The 19,541-nt window shown below is 34.8% G+C and overlaps 3 protein-coding genes across 5 annotated transcripts; 2 read left to right on the forward strand and 1 right to left on the reverse strand.

Moving 5' to 3' along the window:
- Nucleotides 1-4,616: 4,616 nt before the first annotated feature.
- Nucleotides 4,617-7,599, forward strand: LOC103830092 (protein FATTY ACID EXPORT 1, chloroplastic). Of its 3 annotated transcripts, none has more exons than XM_033274744.1 (6): nucleotides 5,624-6,348; nucleotides 6,479-6,699; nucleotides 6,789-6,956; nucleotides 7,068-7,114; nucleotides 7,197-7,237; nucleotides 7,335-7,599. In XM_033274744.1, exons 1-6 carry the CDS (start codon nucleotides 6,185-6,187, stop codon nucleotides 7,426-7,428), a joined length of 735 nt encoding a protein of 244 aa, XP_033130635.1. In that variant the 5' UTR covers nucleotides 5,624-6,184; the 3' UTR covers nucleotides 7,429-7,599. The 3 variants fall into 3 exon arrangements, with proteins under 3 accessions (XP_033130637.1, XP_033130635.1, XP_009104048.1); XM_009105800.3 differs by having other exon boundaries at nucleotides 5,744-6,348; nucleotides 6,492-6,699; XM_033274746.1 differs by lacking the exons at nucleotides 7,068-7,114; nucleotides 7,197-7,237; nucleotides 7,335-7,599 and adding an exon at nucleotides 6,995-7,061 and having other exon boundaries at nucleotides 4,617-6,348.
- Nucleotides 7,600-8,021: 422 nt separating this feature from the next.
- Nucleotides 8,022-9,079, forward strand: LOC103830093. The gene is made up of 4 exons (XM_009105803.3): nucleotides 8,022-8,253; nucleotides 8,401-8,446; nucleotides 8,539-8,630; nucleotides 8,711-9,079. The coding sequence occupies exons 1-4, from the start codon at nucleotides 8,188-8,190 to the stop codon at nucleotides 8,813-8,815; spliced, it is 309 nt and encodes a 102-aa protein (XP_009104051.1). The 5' UTR covers nucleotides 8,022-8,187; the 3' UTR covers nucleotides 8,816-9,079.
- A 361-nt stretch (nucleotides 9,080-9,440) lies between these two features.
- On the reverse strand, nucleotides 9,441-14,807 carry LOC103830094 (putative calcium-transporting ATPase 11, plasma membrane-type). The gene is made up of 6 exons (XM_009105804.3): nucleotides 14,637-14,807; nucleotides 12,820-12,874; nucleotides 10,643-12,723; nucleotides 10,389-10,560; nucleotides 10,015-10,313; nucleotides 9,441-9,956 (listed from the first exon to the last, which is right to left on the reverse strand). Exons 1-6 carry the CDS (start codon nucleotides 14,805-14,807, stop codon nucleotides 9,657-9,659), a joined length of 3,078 nt encoding a protein of 1,025 aa, XP_009104052.1. The 3' UTR covers nucleotides 9,441-9,656.
- Nucleotides 14,808-19,541: the final 4,734 nt, after the last annotated feature.

Here is a 19,541-nt window from a genome sequence, read left to right on the forward strand (position 1 = left end):
TATACTTGAAGGTAATTAACATCCTAACAATTAAAACTCAATGTAGATTCCTTATAGAATAGCATATTTAACATATTTTACCTTTTGATTTATAAAAAAAAAAAAAAAATTCTAAAGTTTTTTCTCAAAATTGCAAACACCATATATCAAATTGACAGTCTTTTCCTCTTTATCTGCAATCATTCTGAAACTAGTAACTGTTTTACTCTTTTTATTTTGTTTAAATACTGATTTATTTAAAATTTTAACTGGTGTTCAGAAAAAAATCATTAGGATCAATAGCACAATTTAAATATTAGTGCACATAATATAACGATCATATTATATAATTTCAACATTGATATAAATATCTTATCGCGCGCAAAGGGTATATTACTTACCTAGTTACTAATATTTCTTGAAATCATCATTGATACCTTATTTCTTTATATACTTAAGGTAATTAACATAATAACATCCTAACAATTACAACGGAGTCGCAACGGATTTTCGGTCATGTTTTTATGAAGAATTTCAAAGACATTAAAATGTATAGCTAAGTTTCATAGATGTTTAACAATTATACATCAAACTTATTTTTCGACCGGATGGATTGACGCAGTTAGCAATTTTCTTGCCCTAATTCGATTTTCCTAGAAGGTTCAAGTCCAAGTATGTGTAATTAGTTCCATACAGATTCAGTGACTTACCTGAAAATTTGTTAAGGCGTCACTAATTTGCGATACCGTTTTCCCATCGCAAATGATGTGTTTGTTTTTGTAATGGGTGAACTAGACATTTGATATTAACAAAATGTACAATATTGGATAGGGGTTAGAGGATACCCAAGACTATAAGCGAATATTCTTATACATAACCTCAGTATTAAATCGTAGCAGCCTAGAAACGCAGTACAAAAGATCATGAAGAAACAAAAATTAAAAAAAAAATAGTATAAAACTCAGACCACAAATTATGATTGAGTTCGTACTATAGATTACAATCATGAAATGACGTGTCTTGTGTTGAACAGTAGAAGCATTGTGATCATAAATAGCCAAAGAAATTTCTTCTTGGGGTCAATTTCAGTAATTTGGACGACAAAAATAGAAGCCGTGTCAATGATGGTTTTGGTTAGGCTTGTGTTAATTACAAGAGATAATTTGACCTAGTGATAATTAAAAGAGATTAGAATAAATCCTTATCATGTTGATCTTGCCCTTCTTAATACACACTCATATATATATATTGAGTAAATGCTTGCAAGAAATCCTCGGCATGACACAAGAAATACCATCAGAAATGAATTTCACAGAACGGTTCAGAATGTTGCAGTCAAACGTGAATCTTCATAAGACAAGTAAAATTGTCGGCTATAATATCGTCTATGTAATGTTTCCCATAGTTTGTAATAACATAATAACCAGACGAAAAAATACTATAGGGAAATATGCAAATATATATACCCAATGGCATATGGATTTATACCGAAAGGGCCATTAAGGAAAACTGAGTGTTTGGTATCTCCTAAATCCTAATAGTTAATACAAATGGTATCAGCTATGGTGAGAGAAACAATTGCCTCTTCATAAGTCCACTTGGTGAAACTTGCAAGTTAAGCAACAACTGGAATTTATTAGGGTTTAAGGCTGTTGAAACTGGAATTTATTTGGAAATAAGATCTCTAATTCAGAAAATGGAACTGAGACGAATAAAAGTATGCTGAAGCAGTCCAACAGAAAAAAAAATCATACTTAAATGGGTTTACTTTTTTAACATGAGAAATACGAGACCTAATCATCCTGTAACAATTGCTCAACCGATAAAAAAACATTCAAAACAGAAAACTCTGTATTAAGCAAAAACAAAACTCTAGATCTTATTTTGACATTATAGACCAAAGAAACTAAAAAGTGAATCAAACTAGAAAAGTAAAAGACTGAAATAAAACATAAATTTATTTGAATTTTTTCTGAAGATAAATGATTTATGCTGAATTTTAATTTACGTTGTCTTATAATAAAGTAAATACCATATAAAATATTTTAATCAATCTAATATATATTTTGCCATTTCGCAAATTTTAAAATTTTTTGCATCTTAATTATTTTTTTTCTGCAGTTTAATTAATTTTTCCGTGATTCTATGATTAAGCGATGTTTATCAATTGGAGCCATTGTTTTTGAGTGTGTGCATGTGAGAGTTTAACAATGATGGAACTAGAAAAGTCGAAAAGACTTGTTTTCGGTGAGGCTTGGACCGTACCGTAGTGTATTGCTGCTGTCTGTTGTTGAACATTAAAATGTGAGGAAAAGTCTTCCAGTTTTTTTTTTGCTCCGATAGTCACACCAATGACTGTGTGTTATGCTAAATTGCTCATTTATTTTAGTTTTATATCTAAGTCTATTTCATTATAACTGAAGTTCCAGATTTGAGAGCTTTTTTAAATGATTCGGAGGTCATTGGCTCGTTAACCCGTATATTTCCACGGCGAAACATATATCTCAGGAAATTGGATTGTATAATCAACAAAAATTAAATAATTTATCATCTATCTATTTTACCTAAATGGCTACACGGTGTTAATATATATAATCGCCTTTGTATCCTTAATCTTCACTGATGCAACAGACACAAATTCCCTTATATTTTCAATTATATGTTGTCTTATTGTAAATAGTACATCGTGATTTAAGCTTCATTCACATCTATAAGCGGAAGAGCCATCCAAAATGACTGAAAAATGACAACGAATAAAACTAGGAAGGCGACAAAGTCAAAGCAACCCCAAAATCATAGACCGAAGATAAAATAGACTATCGTATCAATGAAGATGAAGAGAAGACACAAGATAAGAAAGTTGTTATATTCAAATTTAGAGAGACCAACTCCGTTTGGGTGATGGGCGGTACAAAACGACGGTGCCTATGAATGTGTATCGCCGTGTCGGAAAAGAGGATATGTAAGAGATTACTCGCCGTCTATACTATATTCGACGAAAGGATGTTATAGCATGTGCTTTCTAGTATAGATATTTGTAATGGTACTATATTTTTTAAGACATAGTCGTCTATTACTCACATACATCTATAAAACAGAACAATATGTCTTACCTTCAAATTCAACACTTTCTTATTCATCGTGTTAAGCTACAATGTAATATACTATTTATCATGTTCCATTTTATTGGATGATTGAGAAATACTATTTTTCTTTTACCATTTTTATCTCTTCCGGCAGACCTATCATTTTCTTAATTTATCGATCCATTATTGGTGAATGTCAGTATCTGACTTTGTGTATTCTCTTAAACAATGGTTGCACACATCGTACTACCAAATTAAATAGTTTCCAGTAGCTTCATATTTTAATACTATTTGTTTAGAATGGAATAACCCACTTTTCTTATGCGCACATCTTATAGTTTGTAATTATGTGTACTAATCGTTATTTCATGTTTGTTAATATTTGTGATTTGTAATTAAAGAAATTTAAACATTATATTCTATGGTTTTATATTTGGATTTGAGTTTTGTAACTAGGGTTTACAGTTCAGTGTTTAGGGTTTGGGTTTAGTATTCATGGGATGCCGGGTGGGAGTGGGGGTCTATAAATAGAATATATAACAGCTTGAACCATGCTCAATTTGCAGTGGTAAATTATTATACTTTGTATATAAAAATGTAATATTAGTACTATTTTAATTTTATTAAAAAGAATAGAACAATATTTTCATATTACAAAATAAAACAACAATTGCAACAACAACATAACTTATATATAGGAATTTTTTGGGAAAGAAATGTGTGATTTGGACTTCATTACACGATTTGATAGTAAATAGTAGTGATTCATTTTTGTCCATCCCCTATATATTATTTGAGAAGCATTGCAATATTTTTTTGTAGTCACGTGTCATCATTAGAATGATTCTTAGAATCTTTAGAGAAATAAGTTGGTCCATCTAAATATATAATAAGCTTTTTATTAAATCACAATAAATACATTATTAATGTACTTCATTATTTCCTTAAATAAGATTACGGAATTTCCTAATTTGGCTAAAGTATATATGACAATTAATGATTTTTGAATAATAAAGATTTGATAAAAATAAGTGTGTATTATAACTATATTTGTTTAATTTTAAACTATTAAAATAAATTAAACAATCATAGTAACCATATAATAAAAATTAAAAAAAAATTATTTATATATTATATTTTGAATTTTTAAAAACGAGTATAAATTACTAAAACTGTTAAAAGCTTCACATTCAAATTTTGTGATCTACGATTTAAAACTTTCGTTATGACATGATACAAATAATTAAAAAATAATATAAGTTGAAAGTCTCATTTAATAAGTATCAAAAATAAAAAATATATAAATATATGTATCATTTTAAATTAAACTATATGCCATATAAAAATGCATAAATATCTTAATTTTGAAATTTACTTTGACATTTTTTTGATAAAACAATTTGCAAAAATATTGACAACTTAATTTTTTAAAATATTATAAATTACATAAACCATTAATCCCACAGTGAAAAACAAATATGAGAAAAAGCATCATCTAATAAATATTAATATTAAAATATACCATATATATGTTACTATCATTTAAATTTAATTATATATCATATCAAATAGAAAAATTATATTTCGATTTATAAAATTTATTTATATGTTCGTACCAATTTAATTATATACGTAGTAGATAATGACTTTTTAATTATTATATATATATTTATTATTTCATAATATGTTATAAACATATAATATATAAAATAATTTATATATATAATGTTCATTCTGCGTAAGGCGCGGGTCTCAACCTAGTATGTACTATTAAGAGTATATACTATTGTTTTGTACATGTAAAATAACATCATCGGTGGTGTTTCCATCATTGTTTACTCTCCTCTGTAAATGCGATTATATTTCTACCATAACTACCACAAGACCATATAATCAATGATCCAATACTCACTTATGATGTAAGTTAATTCTTTTTCTCATCCTCATGTCCTTCATCATCGATGTCATATGTTCTCTCTGTCACTGATTACCTGGAAAGGAAAATGCTATAAGCGGCTCAAATGTGTGTTAAATTTTATTTAGTTAAAACATTAAAATCAGTATAAAGTGCTTTATTTCCCTTCCAAAATTGGTTACTCAGCAAATTAACACATTTAATTATTACTTGGAGCCCTTTCCAACGCAATTTGAACATGCGGCAGTAGGTTTTGGACCTTTTGGTTTTATTATAACTTTAACCGCAAATAATACGGAGTATTATTTTCTGAAAAAAAAAGCAAAAACAATTATTTTGGAAGTTACAATTTAAACTTGTAGGTGAGTTACAACTTTTGTTTTCCTTGTGATCTACTTGAACTCATTTCTGCTTATTGAAGCATTAGTTTAATAAATTGTGTGCGTATTTTCTTAAGCTAACTTGTGATAAATTTTTGATAGATCCAAATCATCCGATACATTCTTTTTCTTTTGACATCAAATGCTTATATTAAAATTAATAGTCTAATAGACTAAGACGGTGACAATCTGAAAAATTCTCAACGATAGACTCGTAAACAAAAATAACTAAAATATGACGAATGATAGATGCGGCTAAAGAGAGAAAAGATCCATAGAAAAGTTTCACTTATAGTCATATAAAACCCACATTTGAAAGAACGTAAAAAAATCAAAATCGACGTTGAAAAACCCACCAATGAATTTTGAAAACAAAATGTCTAAGATCCTCCATAGAAAATAGCAGCTCCGATGAGAAGATCGCAAAGCCGACTCTACGAAGAACCATCAATGTTTGGACTGGATGATGTAATGCGATGAAAACACAGCGATAATAACAAGTAGATCTAGCGAGACCACACTTTTACACACTAGTTCCGGCAAACTGAGATACACACATTTGTAAAACAACCTCTAAGGGCCCTCCATTATCATCTAACACAAATGGGTTTGAAAACGGAATAAGCCGAACAAAGAGCCTAAGACAAATCCAAGCCCACCTAAAAAACAAACCGAAATCAAAGCCTAACCCAACTAAACCGAATAAAAATTCATATACGAGTAGTCATTTTGACCGGTCAGATATTCAAAACCGAACGAACGGTCGCGATTGCCCGGTCATCATCGTCTTCATTTAAGCAAGAGAAAGAGTCCTTAACGCCGGGATGAATCAAAACCAAACCACTTCCTCTCGTGCTGACCACACTCCAAGAGTCTCAGATCTCGAAAGATGGCGACGAAAATCTCTCACCTTGCTCGTCTCTCCACCACCAATCGCCAATTCCGCTTCCAGACCCGATCGTTCCCATGCCTCTGGTCTCGCCACGTGGTAAACTTCTCGAGTAACTCATAAAAAGAACGTAGCTTTCTTCATCTCGATTTGGTTACAGTGATGCCCATGTCAAAAAGTTACCAGCTTGATTGATTTTAGTCGTACCCAGATAGATAACTTGAAACAGTCTTTATGTGCAGTGTTTTGTAGTTAGAAGCGTTGATGGGAACAGCTCAGAAACACCTGCTTCCCTGAGCTACACAGCTGAGGTTTCTAAACCTTTTGTTGAGAAAACATCAAAACCGTATTCCTCAGTTGATGAAACTGCTACCAGTAAGGAACATGTTGACACGGTACAGCCAAAAAGAGCAGCGAAGATCCACGACTTCTGTTTCGGCATTCCTTATGGTATACTTTGTCACTCTCTCTCTCTCGAAACTTAGTTTCAATAGGATTGCTGAGCTTCCTGTTGAAGTTATTAGAGGACACTGTGTCAGGTGGGCTCGTTATGAGTGGAGGGTTGCTTGGATTTGTGGTTTCACGGAACCTAACAAGTTTAAGTACTGGGGTCCTCTATGGTGGTGGCCTTCTTGCTCTTAGTACATTGAGCTTGAAGATTTGGCGTCAGGGAAAATCTAGTTTCCCTTATATTCTTGGTCAAGCAGGTAATCTTCATTTACTGTCTACATGAACAATTAATCAGTGCTTTCAGCTGTCGTCTTCAGCAGGTATACTAAGAGATGCTTACTAATTCTTTCGAAATCCTAAATTTGCAGTGCTTTCAGCTGTCGTCTTCTGGAAGAACTTCACAGCTTATTCTATGGTAATTCATCATCTTTGTGATCATATTACTTGTTTAACTTTTGCTTGCTTGACTTCAACTGCTTACTGTTGTACTTATGCAGACTAAGAAGCTGTTTCCTGCTGGGATTTTTGCTGTCGTCAGGTGAGGATTCCTTTTGTGATGTATATCAGAGTCTGATGTATCTATCTTTTAGTGGCTTCATGTAACCTTGTGTTTCTGCCTTTTTTTTTCCTTGCAGTGCTGCCATGTTGTGTTTCTATTCATATGTGGTGCTCTCTGGAGGAAACCCACCCCCAAAGAAATTGAAACTATCTAGTAGCCCTTCACACTGAAGAAGCTTCACATAGGTTTAGGTTAAACAGAATAGAGATATCTCTTCTCTTTTGATGACTCTGGTGTGTTGGATTATTACTATCCCTTCTTTACAGTGATAATTTAAAGTAATAAAAGTTTTGTTAACTGGTGACATGCTATGATTTTTTCTCTTAATCAAATTTGAAATGCTCAAATGTATATCAGAAACTAATGTTGGCTTCGTCACAAGTCAGAAACCTTCAAACGATTTGATTGGAAATAATCTTTAATATTAGTCCAAACATCAAGTAGAACAACTTTAGCAAAGATGACCAAATGTGAGAGACATGTTATTGTTACCAAAGTAAAAGCAAGAAAACAATTGATTCCAGTGAAAAACAAAGCGAAGATTGTCTTAAGGGTTAAAGATAGATTCCACAGCAAAATTGTGATTTATCTAGCTGCTAGCCCCTGTGAGAGTTCTAAAAGCTGAGTCACTAACTTGTAAGTCCTTCCTGATAAGACTTTGGTGTGGTTAATCAACTGCTCATGCCTGCATTACGTGTGAAACACGAGTTTAGATTGTAGAATGTTAGCTCGGAGCTCTGTTAATGACTTCCAATATTTCTAAGACATTTCGGTTATAGAAATGTAATCAACCGCTGAACCAAGCTAAAGAAACCGAACCGAATAACCGGAACAAACCGGACACCCAGGGGAAAGAAAGTGGGGTTTAACTGTTTAAGTTTAAAAGAAAAACTGAATCCAGATTAACCGGAGGAGGTGTGTGAGAAGTTATGGCGGCGGAGGATCAGCTACCGGAGACATTGAAACCTTTCTTTCACAGAGCCACCGAAGCTCAGGTTCTCTTTCTTTTTTTCAAAAAACCTAAAACCCTTTTATCGAAATGATTCAAAGTTAGAGTCTTTATGCTTCTCCCTTGTTCGCGGATTTGATCTCATCCAATCCGATGAGATGAACAAGTTTCAAACTGTCAATTCCATGTGTAGGAACGATTAGCTAGGCTTGAAGCTGCTGTTGCCTCCACCAAGACAGGTTCTTTCTTCATACTAATCTCTTTAAAGTTCTGAAATTTCAAGTGTTTGCTTTACTTATGTCATGTGTCTGTTATTTGTTTTGTTTATCAGATGTTCCAGATGCGGAACTTGTGGAAAAGATCACTCAAATGCAGTGCAAACTCGAAGAAGCTAACAAGACGGTGAAGCAAGAAAAGGATAAGGTAAACCATCTCTCCTTCTTACAGTTCATTACCTTGGTCTTTTCTTCTTGTGAGTTTTTGACTGTTGATTCTACTACTAGGTGGAGAAACTTACTTCTGAAAACGAGAAGCAACGGTACCGTATCTTGCATCTTGTGCGTGCGCTCGAGGATGCTGATGAGAAGCTTGAGAAACTCTCTAAATGATTTGAACCTTTGTCTTTGATTGTAATGCGTTTCTTAAACATCTTTACCAAGTTACTTTTTTTTTTTATGGTATCAGAAATTATCGGTTTGGGTATATCTTTGGCGTGTGTGTGAGAGAGAGTGAGTGTCATAAGAAACTCTGCAGTTTGATCGGAAGGACGAGAACATAGTTAAACACTAGTGCGTACCACTCTGTGGAACCTGTTATGAAGTTATAGCTAAGGTTTCAGCCGGTTTGCATAGCTATTTAAGCAGATTCATCTTCTTCTTTTTTCTAACTTTTCAGTGCTTTTGCATTGGTTATTAAGTCAGTAGTTACCATATCATTGGAGTCACTGTCCTGATACCTGGCCATCATCTTGATTGATCTTAGTGTCCACTGTCTATTTTCAACATGCATGAGTGGTGTTACGTTCTGTCTTTGGTTTATGTTCATGCATAGGTTTCTCTTGCATCTTCTTAGATTTAACAAGGCTTTGCTTAGTTGCCTTTGGCTCCAGAAGCATCAGCTGCATGGTAACATAGGTTTAAGTAGTAATGATTATCATGGTGTGACTGATCCTTCAAGAAAATTGATCCCTTGGCTTAAAGCAAATAGGTGATGAAACTCTTCATGTCTTGCTTCTGATCTCGAATGATGATTTTTTAGAGCTTTACTGAATGTTACACAACAAGCTTTTCTTTTAGAAATCAAAAAGGAAAATCAATCCAAAAAAAAAAAACTTCTGGTAACGCTTGGCGTGTTAGATTTTATACATATTTGAAATCAGATCACTAAAGTAGAAAACGAATCCGATATAGAAAATGGACGTAGCAATCGTACTAAGGAAGTTGGGTCAGATCAGGCAGAGTCAGATGGACCAGAAGGAAGCAGCTCATAGCCATCATGATGACTGTTGGACTCAACAGGTATGCATTTAAGACCAACGGCTAGAATCATGCTTATGGAACCAATCACAATGCAGAGAAGCCAATGTTGCCAGCTCAAAGGAACAGTGCTTGCAAACGCACCAAGCAACTCAACAATGATCAGTTGGAACCCAATTGTTGCAGTCATCACAGCAACAAACACCCAACTGCTGAACATTCCTTCAAACACGTTTATCTTCTCAATCTCTCGGCTGTTCACCTCGTTAAACACCTGTTTTGTGTCAGAAACACTTTTATTTATGGTTGAATGTTTGTTGTATTCATGTTACCTGACAAAAGACAAAGGAGTTGAAGATGATAGTGTTGAGAACAGCTGTTGAATCCGGACCGTTGAGGTTGAGTATTTGCTTCCCATAAAAGTTGAGAATGCCGAGGACGATTAGCTGGTAAATGCTTTGACCAATGATGTTTCTCCACATGGCTCTGGTGATGAAGCTTGCGGTTCTACCGATTGGTTGACGTTTCATTAAACCTTCGTTGGGAGGCTCGGTCGCTAGAGCCAATGCACCAAGTGTGTCCATGATCATGTTCACCCAAAGCAACTGCACCGCCGTGAGTGGTGCAGATCCTGAAAACGTGCCAAAACATTCATTGGTGGAGACTCAAACAATCATCGATGTGAGTGTGTATTGATTTTACTTACCAGTGATGCAAGCAGATACAAAGTTGATGATCAGCGCAACGACATTAACAGTAAGCTGGAACTGAACAAACTTCTGGATGTTTATATACACAGCACGTCCCCATCTCGCCACGTTCACAATCGTCGCAAAGTTGTCGTCCATTATGATCACATCAGCATTCTCTTTCGCAACCTGTGTGGGAGTTTTAAACATAAAGACAACATACAAACAAGTTTTGTGGAACATCCAAAACAAACAAAGGCTAAGAACTAACCTCAGTTCCAGCTATTCCCATGGCAAGTCCAATGTCAGACTCATGCAACGCAGGAGCATCATTGGTTCCATCTCCAGTCACCGCAACCACCTCTCCGATCTTCCTCAAGTTGTTGACTAATGTATGCTTATCCAACGGCAAAGACCGAGCCATCACCTGAATTTTGGGTAAAATAGCTCTCATCTCATGTGGAGGCAAGTTACGAAACTCTGAACCTTCTATAGCCACACCACCTGCTGTAAGAATCCCACATTCCTTCGCAATAGCTTTAGCCGTGCTTATGTTATCACCAGTGACCATACGAACAGTGATTCCAGCGTTTTGACAAGTTTGTACAGCTTCTCTAACCCCGGGACGAACCGGATCCTTGATTCCAACAACCGCAACCAACGTGTAGCCACCATCAGGAAGATCACCACTAGGAGCTTCATCAAGATCTGTGTAAACCAAGCAGAGAGTCCTCAACGCCTCCGAGGCAAACCCCTCTATGACTTCAGAGACTGCTGCTATCTTCTCTTCAGATAGAGGAACAGATTCGCCGCTTGAATCCACAACCTTTTTGCACATCTTCAGGACAATCTCAGACGCACCTTTGCAGAAGGCGCGTACCTTGCCACCGGAGTGAGATGTAAGAACAGACATCTTCTTCTTGTCTGAATTGAACGGCTCAATCTTAAGTATCTTGTGCTCTCGCCGTTGCATCTCAACATCACCGCCTAAAAGCAAACCAAACTCCAGTATAGCTCTTTCAGTAGGTGATCCAAGGATCTGAGTCTTTCCTTCCTTATCCTTCACAACTTCAGAACCAGTGTTCTGAAATATAGCCTGTATAAGGATGTTCTTAACTTGTTCAGACAGGTTTAAGTGGAAGTTCTCCTCTTGTCTTTCTTTTATGTTTTCACATATCCAAACTTTGTTGACAACCATGTGGTTAGTCGTTAACGTCCCGGTCTTATCAGTGCAAATGCAGGTAGAAGAGCCCATCGTCTCACAAGCAGCCAGATGCCTCACGAGCGCCCTGTCCTTCATCAACTGCTTCATAGCAAACGCTAAACTTAACGTCACAGCCAAAGGTAAACCTTCGGGTACAGCAACGACTATAATGGTCACAGCAATAGCAAAGTAGTCGAGCAGCGTCAACGCATCTTCAGAAGACCACTCACTGATCCCACCAGCAGCAGCTTTCCCTATCACAAACCTCACGCACAACACCACAAACGTCAAAACCGCAAACCCCAAACCAATCTTACCAATGATCGTAGCAACTCCGTTTAGCTTCACCTGGAGAGGAGTCTCATCCTCCCCACCTTCACTCAAAGTCTCCATCAACTTCCCCCACTCAGTCCTCATACCAACGGTCGTCACAAGCATCTTCGCAGACCCGTTTTGAACTTTGGTTCCTGAAAGCAGAAACGGTTTCTCTTTGTTGACATGTGATGGCTCACTCTCTCCGGATAAGCTTGACTCGTCAATCTCAAGATTGTATCCGGATATGAAAACACCATCAGCTGGAACTCGATCACCAATAGATAGATGAACCACGTCACCAACAACCAAGTCATCGATGGAGACCTCTTGTCTATTCCCATCTCTAGTGACTTGAATATTGATTTTCTTCTTCTCTCTATCCAAATCTCTGAACTGGAGAGACTGTCTGTAGTCGCTGACAGCAGTAACCATGACCACCAAGATTATACTCAGCAAGATTCCTGTTCCATCATACATTCCTTTTGGGAACCCCTCTGTGGCTACTCCCACTCCTATGGATACCACAGCGCAGACCATGAGGATGATGAGAGTCACGTCTTGAAGTGCTTCCCAAACGAATGTTAAGAATGATCTGGCTGGTTTCTCAGCGTACCGATTCGCTCCGTAGATTTTTTCTCTGATGTGTAGCTCACTTGAACGGACACCTTCGGTGAGAGATACGGATAGTTTCTGAGCGATTCCTTCAGCTCCTCCGCTTTTAGTGAGGCTCCTTGTGTCGTGGTTTCGAACCATGGAAGCGAGTTCATCTGCTTCCACGTGAAATCCCGCTTGTCTGACCTCATCAGTGAGTTTATATTCACGACGTGCACCAGCTGCAAAAAAAAAATATAAAGATAGAAAAGAAAAATGTTAAATTATAAAATAAACCCACCAAATTATGCAAATGTCTGTAACTCAATAGATCATACCATCAATGAACTGAAGAGCTGCCTTTTGAACATAGAAGGCAACTCGTATCTTTTCCTGTGTTATTGACAAACAAGTAAAAGTGAGATAGTTGGTTGAAGAACACTACAACAACTAAATTGTTGATCACTACAAGAAAGAACAGAACAGACATCGAGCTTCATGGAGGACTCAATATCTGAAGGCTAAGCATCAAAACACTCAAACCACCACAAAGATTGGTTGCTTATTTCTTTTGCATTACGCTTTCTTAGACAGAGATAGGGTTATAATCTTTCAGCAACAGCATCTAAAGTCAGGATCGGTCCTAGGCAAAACCAAATGAAATTTCCGCCTCTTTCCCCAATTTTTTTTAAAGGAAAATAAAGCCACTAAATCTATTAAAAAGAAAGAATTTATTGAAATCTCAGAGCTGGCACTGTCTAAAGTGTGGTTGTGCGTAAAATTTTCAGAGATCCAACAAGATACAACCGGAGCTAACACAACTAAAAATGTCTTTGCCACTGGATGAGTCAATTTACTTTGCTTAATGGTTCAATTTGTCAGTTACAATAGTTAAACAGACTACTGTTTTGTTCAATGCTCGAGTTAAGAAAACTTAAAAAATACGTTTCCAATTTAATAGGAAACTGAAAACGACCAAGACCGAGAAGAACAAGACAAAAAGACTCGGTTTCAAAGTTATTCTTTCTTTATTTTCTCCACGCAAGTGGGACAAATAAAGATGGATGTCTGTTTCAGAACAGTATGGGATTCGCTCCTAACGAAATTTCCTACGAAACTTCCTAAAAGCTAGGGTAGGTAATTGCACATAAAGTCAAGAGAATGCAGTACCATAAAAAAGTCAAGAGCTATATGAATAATATAGACCACAGAGTCGCACAGACCATATCTTAATGCAACGTCCAGAAAGTGAGTTTTTTTAATTTAAAGAAACGCGTAACGATGGGGACGCTGCTTAAGATCAATTGGTTGATTAAATGTGAGACACAAAAGCATGACCTAAGTTTTATGTCATTCTCCAGTTGTTGGCACATTAAATAGCAGTAGTTAACTCATCCGTTACATTTTTTATTAAAATCATAATCCCCATTTTATTTTATTTTATTGAAAAAGGCTAATTCCCGTTTTATTGGGGAATGTTCATTATTATTTTTTTTGGATCAAAGTTTATTATTCCTAAACAATATCTAGTAAACGAAGGATCTATAGAAAAGATGACTTCACTATGCAGAAAAATAAAATAATCAACAATGCCAACAAAAACAAACGGATCATCAACTGCAAATAATTCATCATGTAATAGCAATAAAAAAGCATAGAACAATTTTTATTCACTTCTAAATATTTTATAAAATAAAATAAATGATAAAAAGAAAAAAACTCTCCTTGTATTTTTGAAACATTATGTTTATGCATTTTAAAAGCTCATTAAAATTTGATATTAACTATGCCTTCCGTTTTAGAAACCATATTTACTCTGCTGTCTATTTTAATGTTGGTTGAAAATTGGTTATGTGAAATGATATTCTGTTTAAGAATGTAAAACCTGTTAATAATCAATTTTAAAATTTATAATTTATTGTTAACTAATAAAATATGAATAAAATGTACAAAATATCTTTTTTAGAAATAATTTTTCACTGAAATCACTAACTACAATTTCCAAAAAAATTCCAGACTTAAAAAAAAACAAGAACTCCAAGACTTTATCCAGGAAAGCAAACATTCACCAGAAATCAAGATCAAAGGATGAAAATGACCAACTATATATATATATATATATCACGAGAACAGAGAGGAAAGAAAACAAACAGACCTGGATTTGACATCTCTTCTTCTCATTCTCAGCGAGCTTCTCGAGATTGCTGATCATACGGAAACGACGAGCTCGATTTTTGACGATGGAGACGGATGATCTCCATCGCTGGCGAGCCTCCAGCGACGGGTTCTTGGCCTCGACCTGAAAATCCTTGAGGAGATTAGACATTTCTTTTCTCTTATCTCTTTGCTTTTACTTTCTGAACAGAGAGAGAGAGAGAGAGAGCGCTGTTCCTAATTCTATACAGAGAATTCGTCAGAGGCGCGAAGGAAGGAGAAGAGTGAAGCCTCCTTTCCTATTCTTTAGCTATATCTCTCTCTCTAGCAACGTGGGAGTTTGTTGCATTTTTATAAGTCTCCCGGTCGGGCCGCCTTTTTGTGTCCACTGGTTTGGTTTTTTTTTTTTTTTGACGCGATCCAACCTTAAAGAAAAAACCTTGCGTCCTCTTTTCTTTAGTGGGCTTCGTATGTTTCTTTTGACCCAAAAAAAAAAATACATTCGCCCTTTTACAAATACATTAAGTTTTATTTATCAACTCTACTCTACTCGGGAATCCAAATTTTATACAAAATCGGTTAACCGGTAAAACGTCTACTTCTTAAGTTGCAAAATGCATAAGCTTAATCTACTACTAGATCTAAACAAATAGAAAAGGGAAACGGACATGGAAAAAACACGGGGAAGTAGTTTCCTTCTCCAGTGAACACAACAGCAACAAAGTGTCCAAAACAGCATTCGCTGTGTCGCCAGTTACCATTAGATTAGCCCGCCCACAAAATTGTCCTGTAGTCACAAACGTTGGATCTAATCGAAGACCAACACTAAAAACCTAAACATCGGGCATGCCTGGAGCATAGACAAAGGAACCGGCCGCTTAGGGCATCCTGATTTTATACAAAAATATTAGTTGTTTGTAGGGCATTATAAAAAAAATTTCTATGAAGAACGAGAGCATAAATTTGTATTTGAGTGTATTGACATCACATGTTTAAAAAAAAAGTTAGACCGGCCATGAGTCAGCGGGAACTGCTCGAGACTCCACCGCCACAGGGGTCTGAGATACCGCATGCAACGTCTCACTCAAATGACGAAGAGAAGCGATGGACCGGAGAGAAGCAAACCTCTGGAAATCGCCATCTCAAAAGGTAAACCCGGTGACACTATCACCATTTTCAACAATCGAACAAGCTTCGCTACGATGACTAACACACAATCTCCAGTGAGCTTTCATGTCGTCCTCGTAACAAAGAGCATCTCTTCGACTGACGAGCCACCAGAGCTAAAAAGGTAACCTCCACGCCAGAGGTCACGCGATCTGCAAGGAGGAGAGATGAGGCGCTTTCAATCAACATCGGACGACGACTAATCCGTCTAAGTAGCTCAGGTTCCGGGTGTGGGAGACGTAAAAGGCTTGCGACGAGCTCGCCATGGTCCACGCCTCCACCCAAGCAAGCGAAGATTCAGTTCTTTGGGAGAGGCACGTCAGATTCAATCGCCTCTCAAAGGATTATATACATTCTTTTTTATTATTATCAAGTTGATTAATGTTTTACTATATACTGTAATTGATTTTCATATCTTTAAAAATCATTTCCATATTAATATGTGTTCTCTTCATTTTCATGCAAATTTCACAAGAAACTTATAACATGTATAGAAAATGTAATAAATAAAACTATGAAGCTATTGGATATTGGTAGCTCAATCAATTTTTTTTTTCTTTTTGTTTGGCATAATGGTAGCTCAATCAATTCAACTCGAAACGTTTTGGTAGAAAGCCAAATTGTGAATTCAAAATCAAGTGGTTCAAAATAAAACTTAATATATTCTGATCTCTAATCCATGGATATTATTTTACAACCTTTTGATTAATAGTAAACACAAATACACGTAAAGTAAAGTAAATGGATTATAGCTTTGAAGGAGGTGCGTGGACATTATAGCAGATGCATCCAACTTGCTCTGCTTTTAAAAAATCGTCGTCAGTTTATGAGGCTGCGCTGCTTTGGCCTGCATCTACCACCTTTTCAGTTCCTTTTTTTTTACTGCTCCACCTTTCCAGTTCTTAAACCTTTAAAATTATTAAACCTTTCCGCACCAAAAATATTAAATACCTTTTGTTTCTTTGTACGAAGACCCATACAAATAAATTGACTACTTGCTACAATCAAACAAATACGAGGACTGAGAAGGCAACAAAATGTTATCCAGAGACTTTTAATCTATTGGTTAAGTTTTCGGATAGAGACTCGGAACAATCGAAAGCTTAGAATCTAGCATTCTGTACAAATGCGTTTAAACTCAAATTTGGCGCGTTTAAAGAATCCATATAAAACGAATAGATCTAACGTGAGACATGAATGAAAAGCGTAGGTCCAGTCTGAAAAAGGCATTAATATTAATAATGGTAGTGCTTCATATCTGACCACTAGCTCGCCACCCATGCAGCCATGCTTGACCCAGTTTCTCCAAACTAGCAAGTCTACATTTAACCCAAAATATAGTAACAATGTCTTTAAACTATACTTATTAATTATATTATATATATATATATATATATGATACAATACAAAGACTACCCCTGCTCAGAAACAAAACATCTCCCCATTATTCATATCCACCTATGCGAATCTTCATGATATGTTTTTGTTAAAGTCTTTGAGTAAATTAATAATCAGTACAGACGACATTTGACACAATCAAGAAGCACAATATTGAGAACACTATAACAATTTTATTACATTAAGAAGTAAGAATTATATTCTAATGATAGTCAGTGCTGTGCTTATAGCTTAATGAAAAAAACATTTGCGTAGACCATCTCCAATGTATTTTGCTATTTTTACCTCTAAAATAGAAGAACTCTATAATAGAAGTGAGATATGCTCCAATGTATTCCTTTAAAATAACAATCTCTAAAAGTAGAGTAAAAAATAGAGGAATGTTATTTCTTCCTCTATAAATAGAGGAAAAAATAGAGATCTCTATTATAGAGGAAGAAATAAAGGTGGGTTGGAACAATTTCACATCTAAATGCTATTATAGAGATGAAAATAGCTATGAGTTGGAGATGCTCTAAGGCCCCCAAATTTTATAAAATTTTAAGGGCCCCTAATTACAAAAATAAAAAATTTACATGGTAGTTAATGTGTTCTTTAAGTTATATATTTTTTTATTATTTGATTCTAAAGTCGACTTTTGTTTTAAAAAAAAACTAATTTATGATCAATTGTACTATATTTTATGTAAAACTATAAAGATTCTACTTTTAGTTAACTGTAAATATTTGATCCTCATTTTTCATCTTTGTATATGTTATGAGTTAAATATATTTTATATATTTATAGAATTTGATTAACAAATTAGAATATTTTGAATATATAGTTTATTGTATTTAATTTTAACGCTAAGATTTAGCTTTTTAACAGCGACCAATATTTCAATCCAAAATTTGTATTTTTGTTTTTATATTACTAATTCCTACTTATGATTATTATTTTATTTTTTAGTTTATAAAAATCTTGTGCAGAAAATTTAGAAAATGTTTAGGTAATAAATCAAAAAAATTATATGTTTTTTTCAAAAAAAAATTTATATAATTCAAATTTAAATAGAACTATTTTCAAAAAAAAAAAATATCATGTAATTTTTTTTTAATTTGCCTCGGGTCCCCAAAAATCTTTGCAGGGCACTGATGATAGTTATATATGATACCAAGAAGAACAATATCGAGCATACTCCAACGCATACCCAACGAGTCTGGAAGTCAGAGGATGCTCTCTGAACTCGTGTAGGTTGTGTAGGAGTCTTGGATCAAGACGAAGGGACTGCAGTTTTGCGGCTTCTTTCAAGGCGTTCTGATGATTGTCTAGTCTGGCCAACTTATGGATCGACGATATTGCCTCAAGCTCTCGTGTATTATTTCTTGTTCCATGATCCGATCTCTTTCCTGGAAACTGGTATATACAAGAGTGTGACACTTCTAGTGAGAATCTCCTTATTAACAACTAGTACCAAAACTAAGTTTAAGAAAAACTATATATATACCGAAACCAGTGTTTTTAAAACCGATCCAGTGGTCGGACCAAGTTCTACCATGAACCGGTCATCTAGCCGGATTGGATTTAATAACTGGTTCGACTATGAACCGGACAAATAGTCGGATTAGATCTTAAAATTATTGAACTTAATACAAATTATCAAAAATCTATAAACGAACCATTTGAACAAAAAATAGTTTATATTTATAATGTTTTATATTTGGTATTTTTTATATTTTATTTATTTATCATTATTTATTAACTTTAGTTTTAAATTTCTATATCTAAAAAATATTGAACTAGATTATTGAATCAAATTTGACCTGATTAAACCATATTGAACTGCGATCCAAATTAATATCCAGGTTCAGTTTTATTGTCTGGTTTTAAGAACATTGACCAAAACTTTTAAGGCATGTAGACTAGTATTTGTAAATGTGATGAATATTTCCTGGCTTTCTCACCAGCAATTCATACTATTACATCAAAATGGGTCTAAAGGCCCAAATATTCGCTGTTCTAGACTCAAACAGCCAAGAGCATTGCTTGCTCTTTTCATCTTTTACCTTTTTTAACGGTGCATACAAATTAAAATTACCGAGATTCGCTGCAAAAGTGCAAATAGATTTTAGACTTTTTCTTTAAAACATGCAAATACAGTTTAGATAGACATCAATCTCTGTTGACAAAAATATGTACAACAATACTTCATGTTTCTATCTATGAAAGATTTACTTCATATGTATATATTGTATTATCGTCTTATGTGTCCTTTTATGACTATCCTCGAGTTTTATTATTTTCTCAAAACATATTTTTTGTGTGTTTTAACATATTTTATCTTAAGCTTGACAAAATAAAG

This window comes from Brassica rapa, chromosome A07, assembly GCF_000309985.2.
Source record: "Brassica rapa cultivar Chiifu-401-42 chromosome A07, CAAS_Brap_v3.01, whole genome shotgun sequence".
Taxonomy (NCBI): Eukaryota; Viridiplantae; Streptophyta; class Magnoliopsida; order Brassicales; family Brassicaceae; genus Brassica; species Brassica rapa.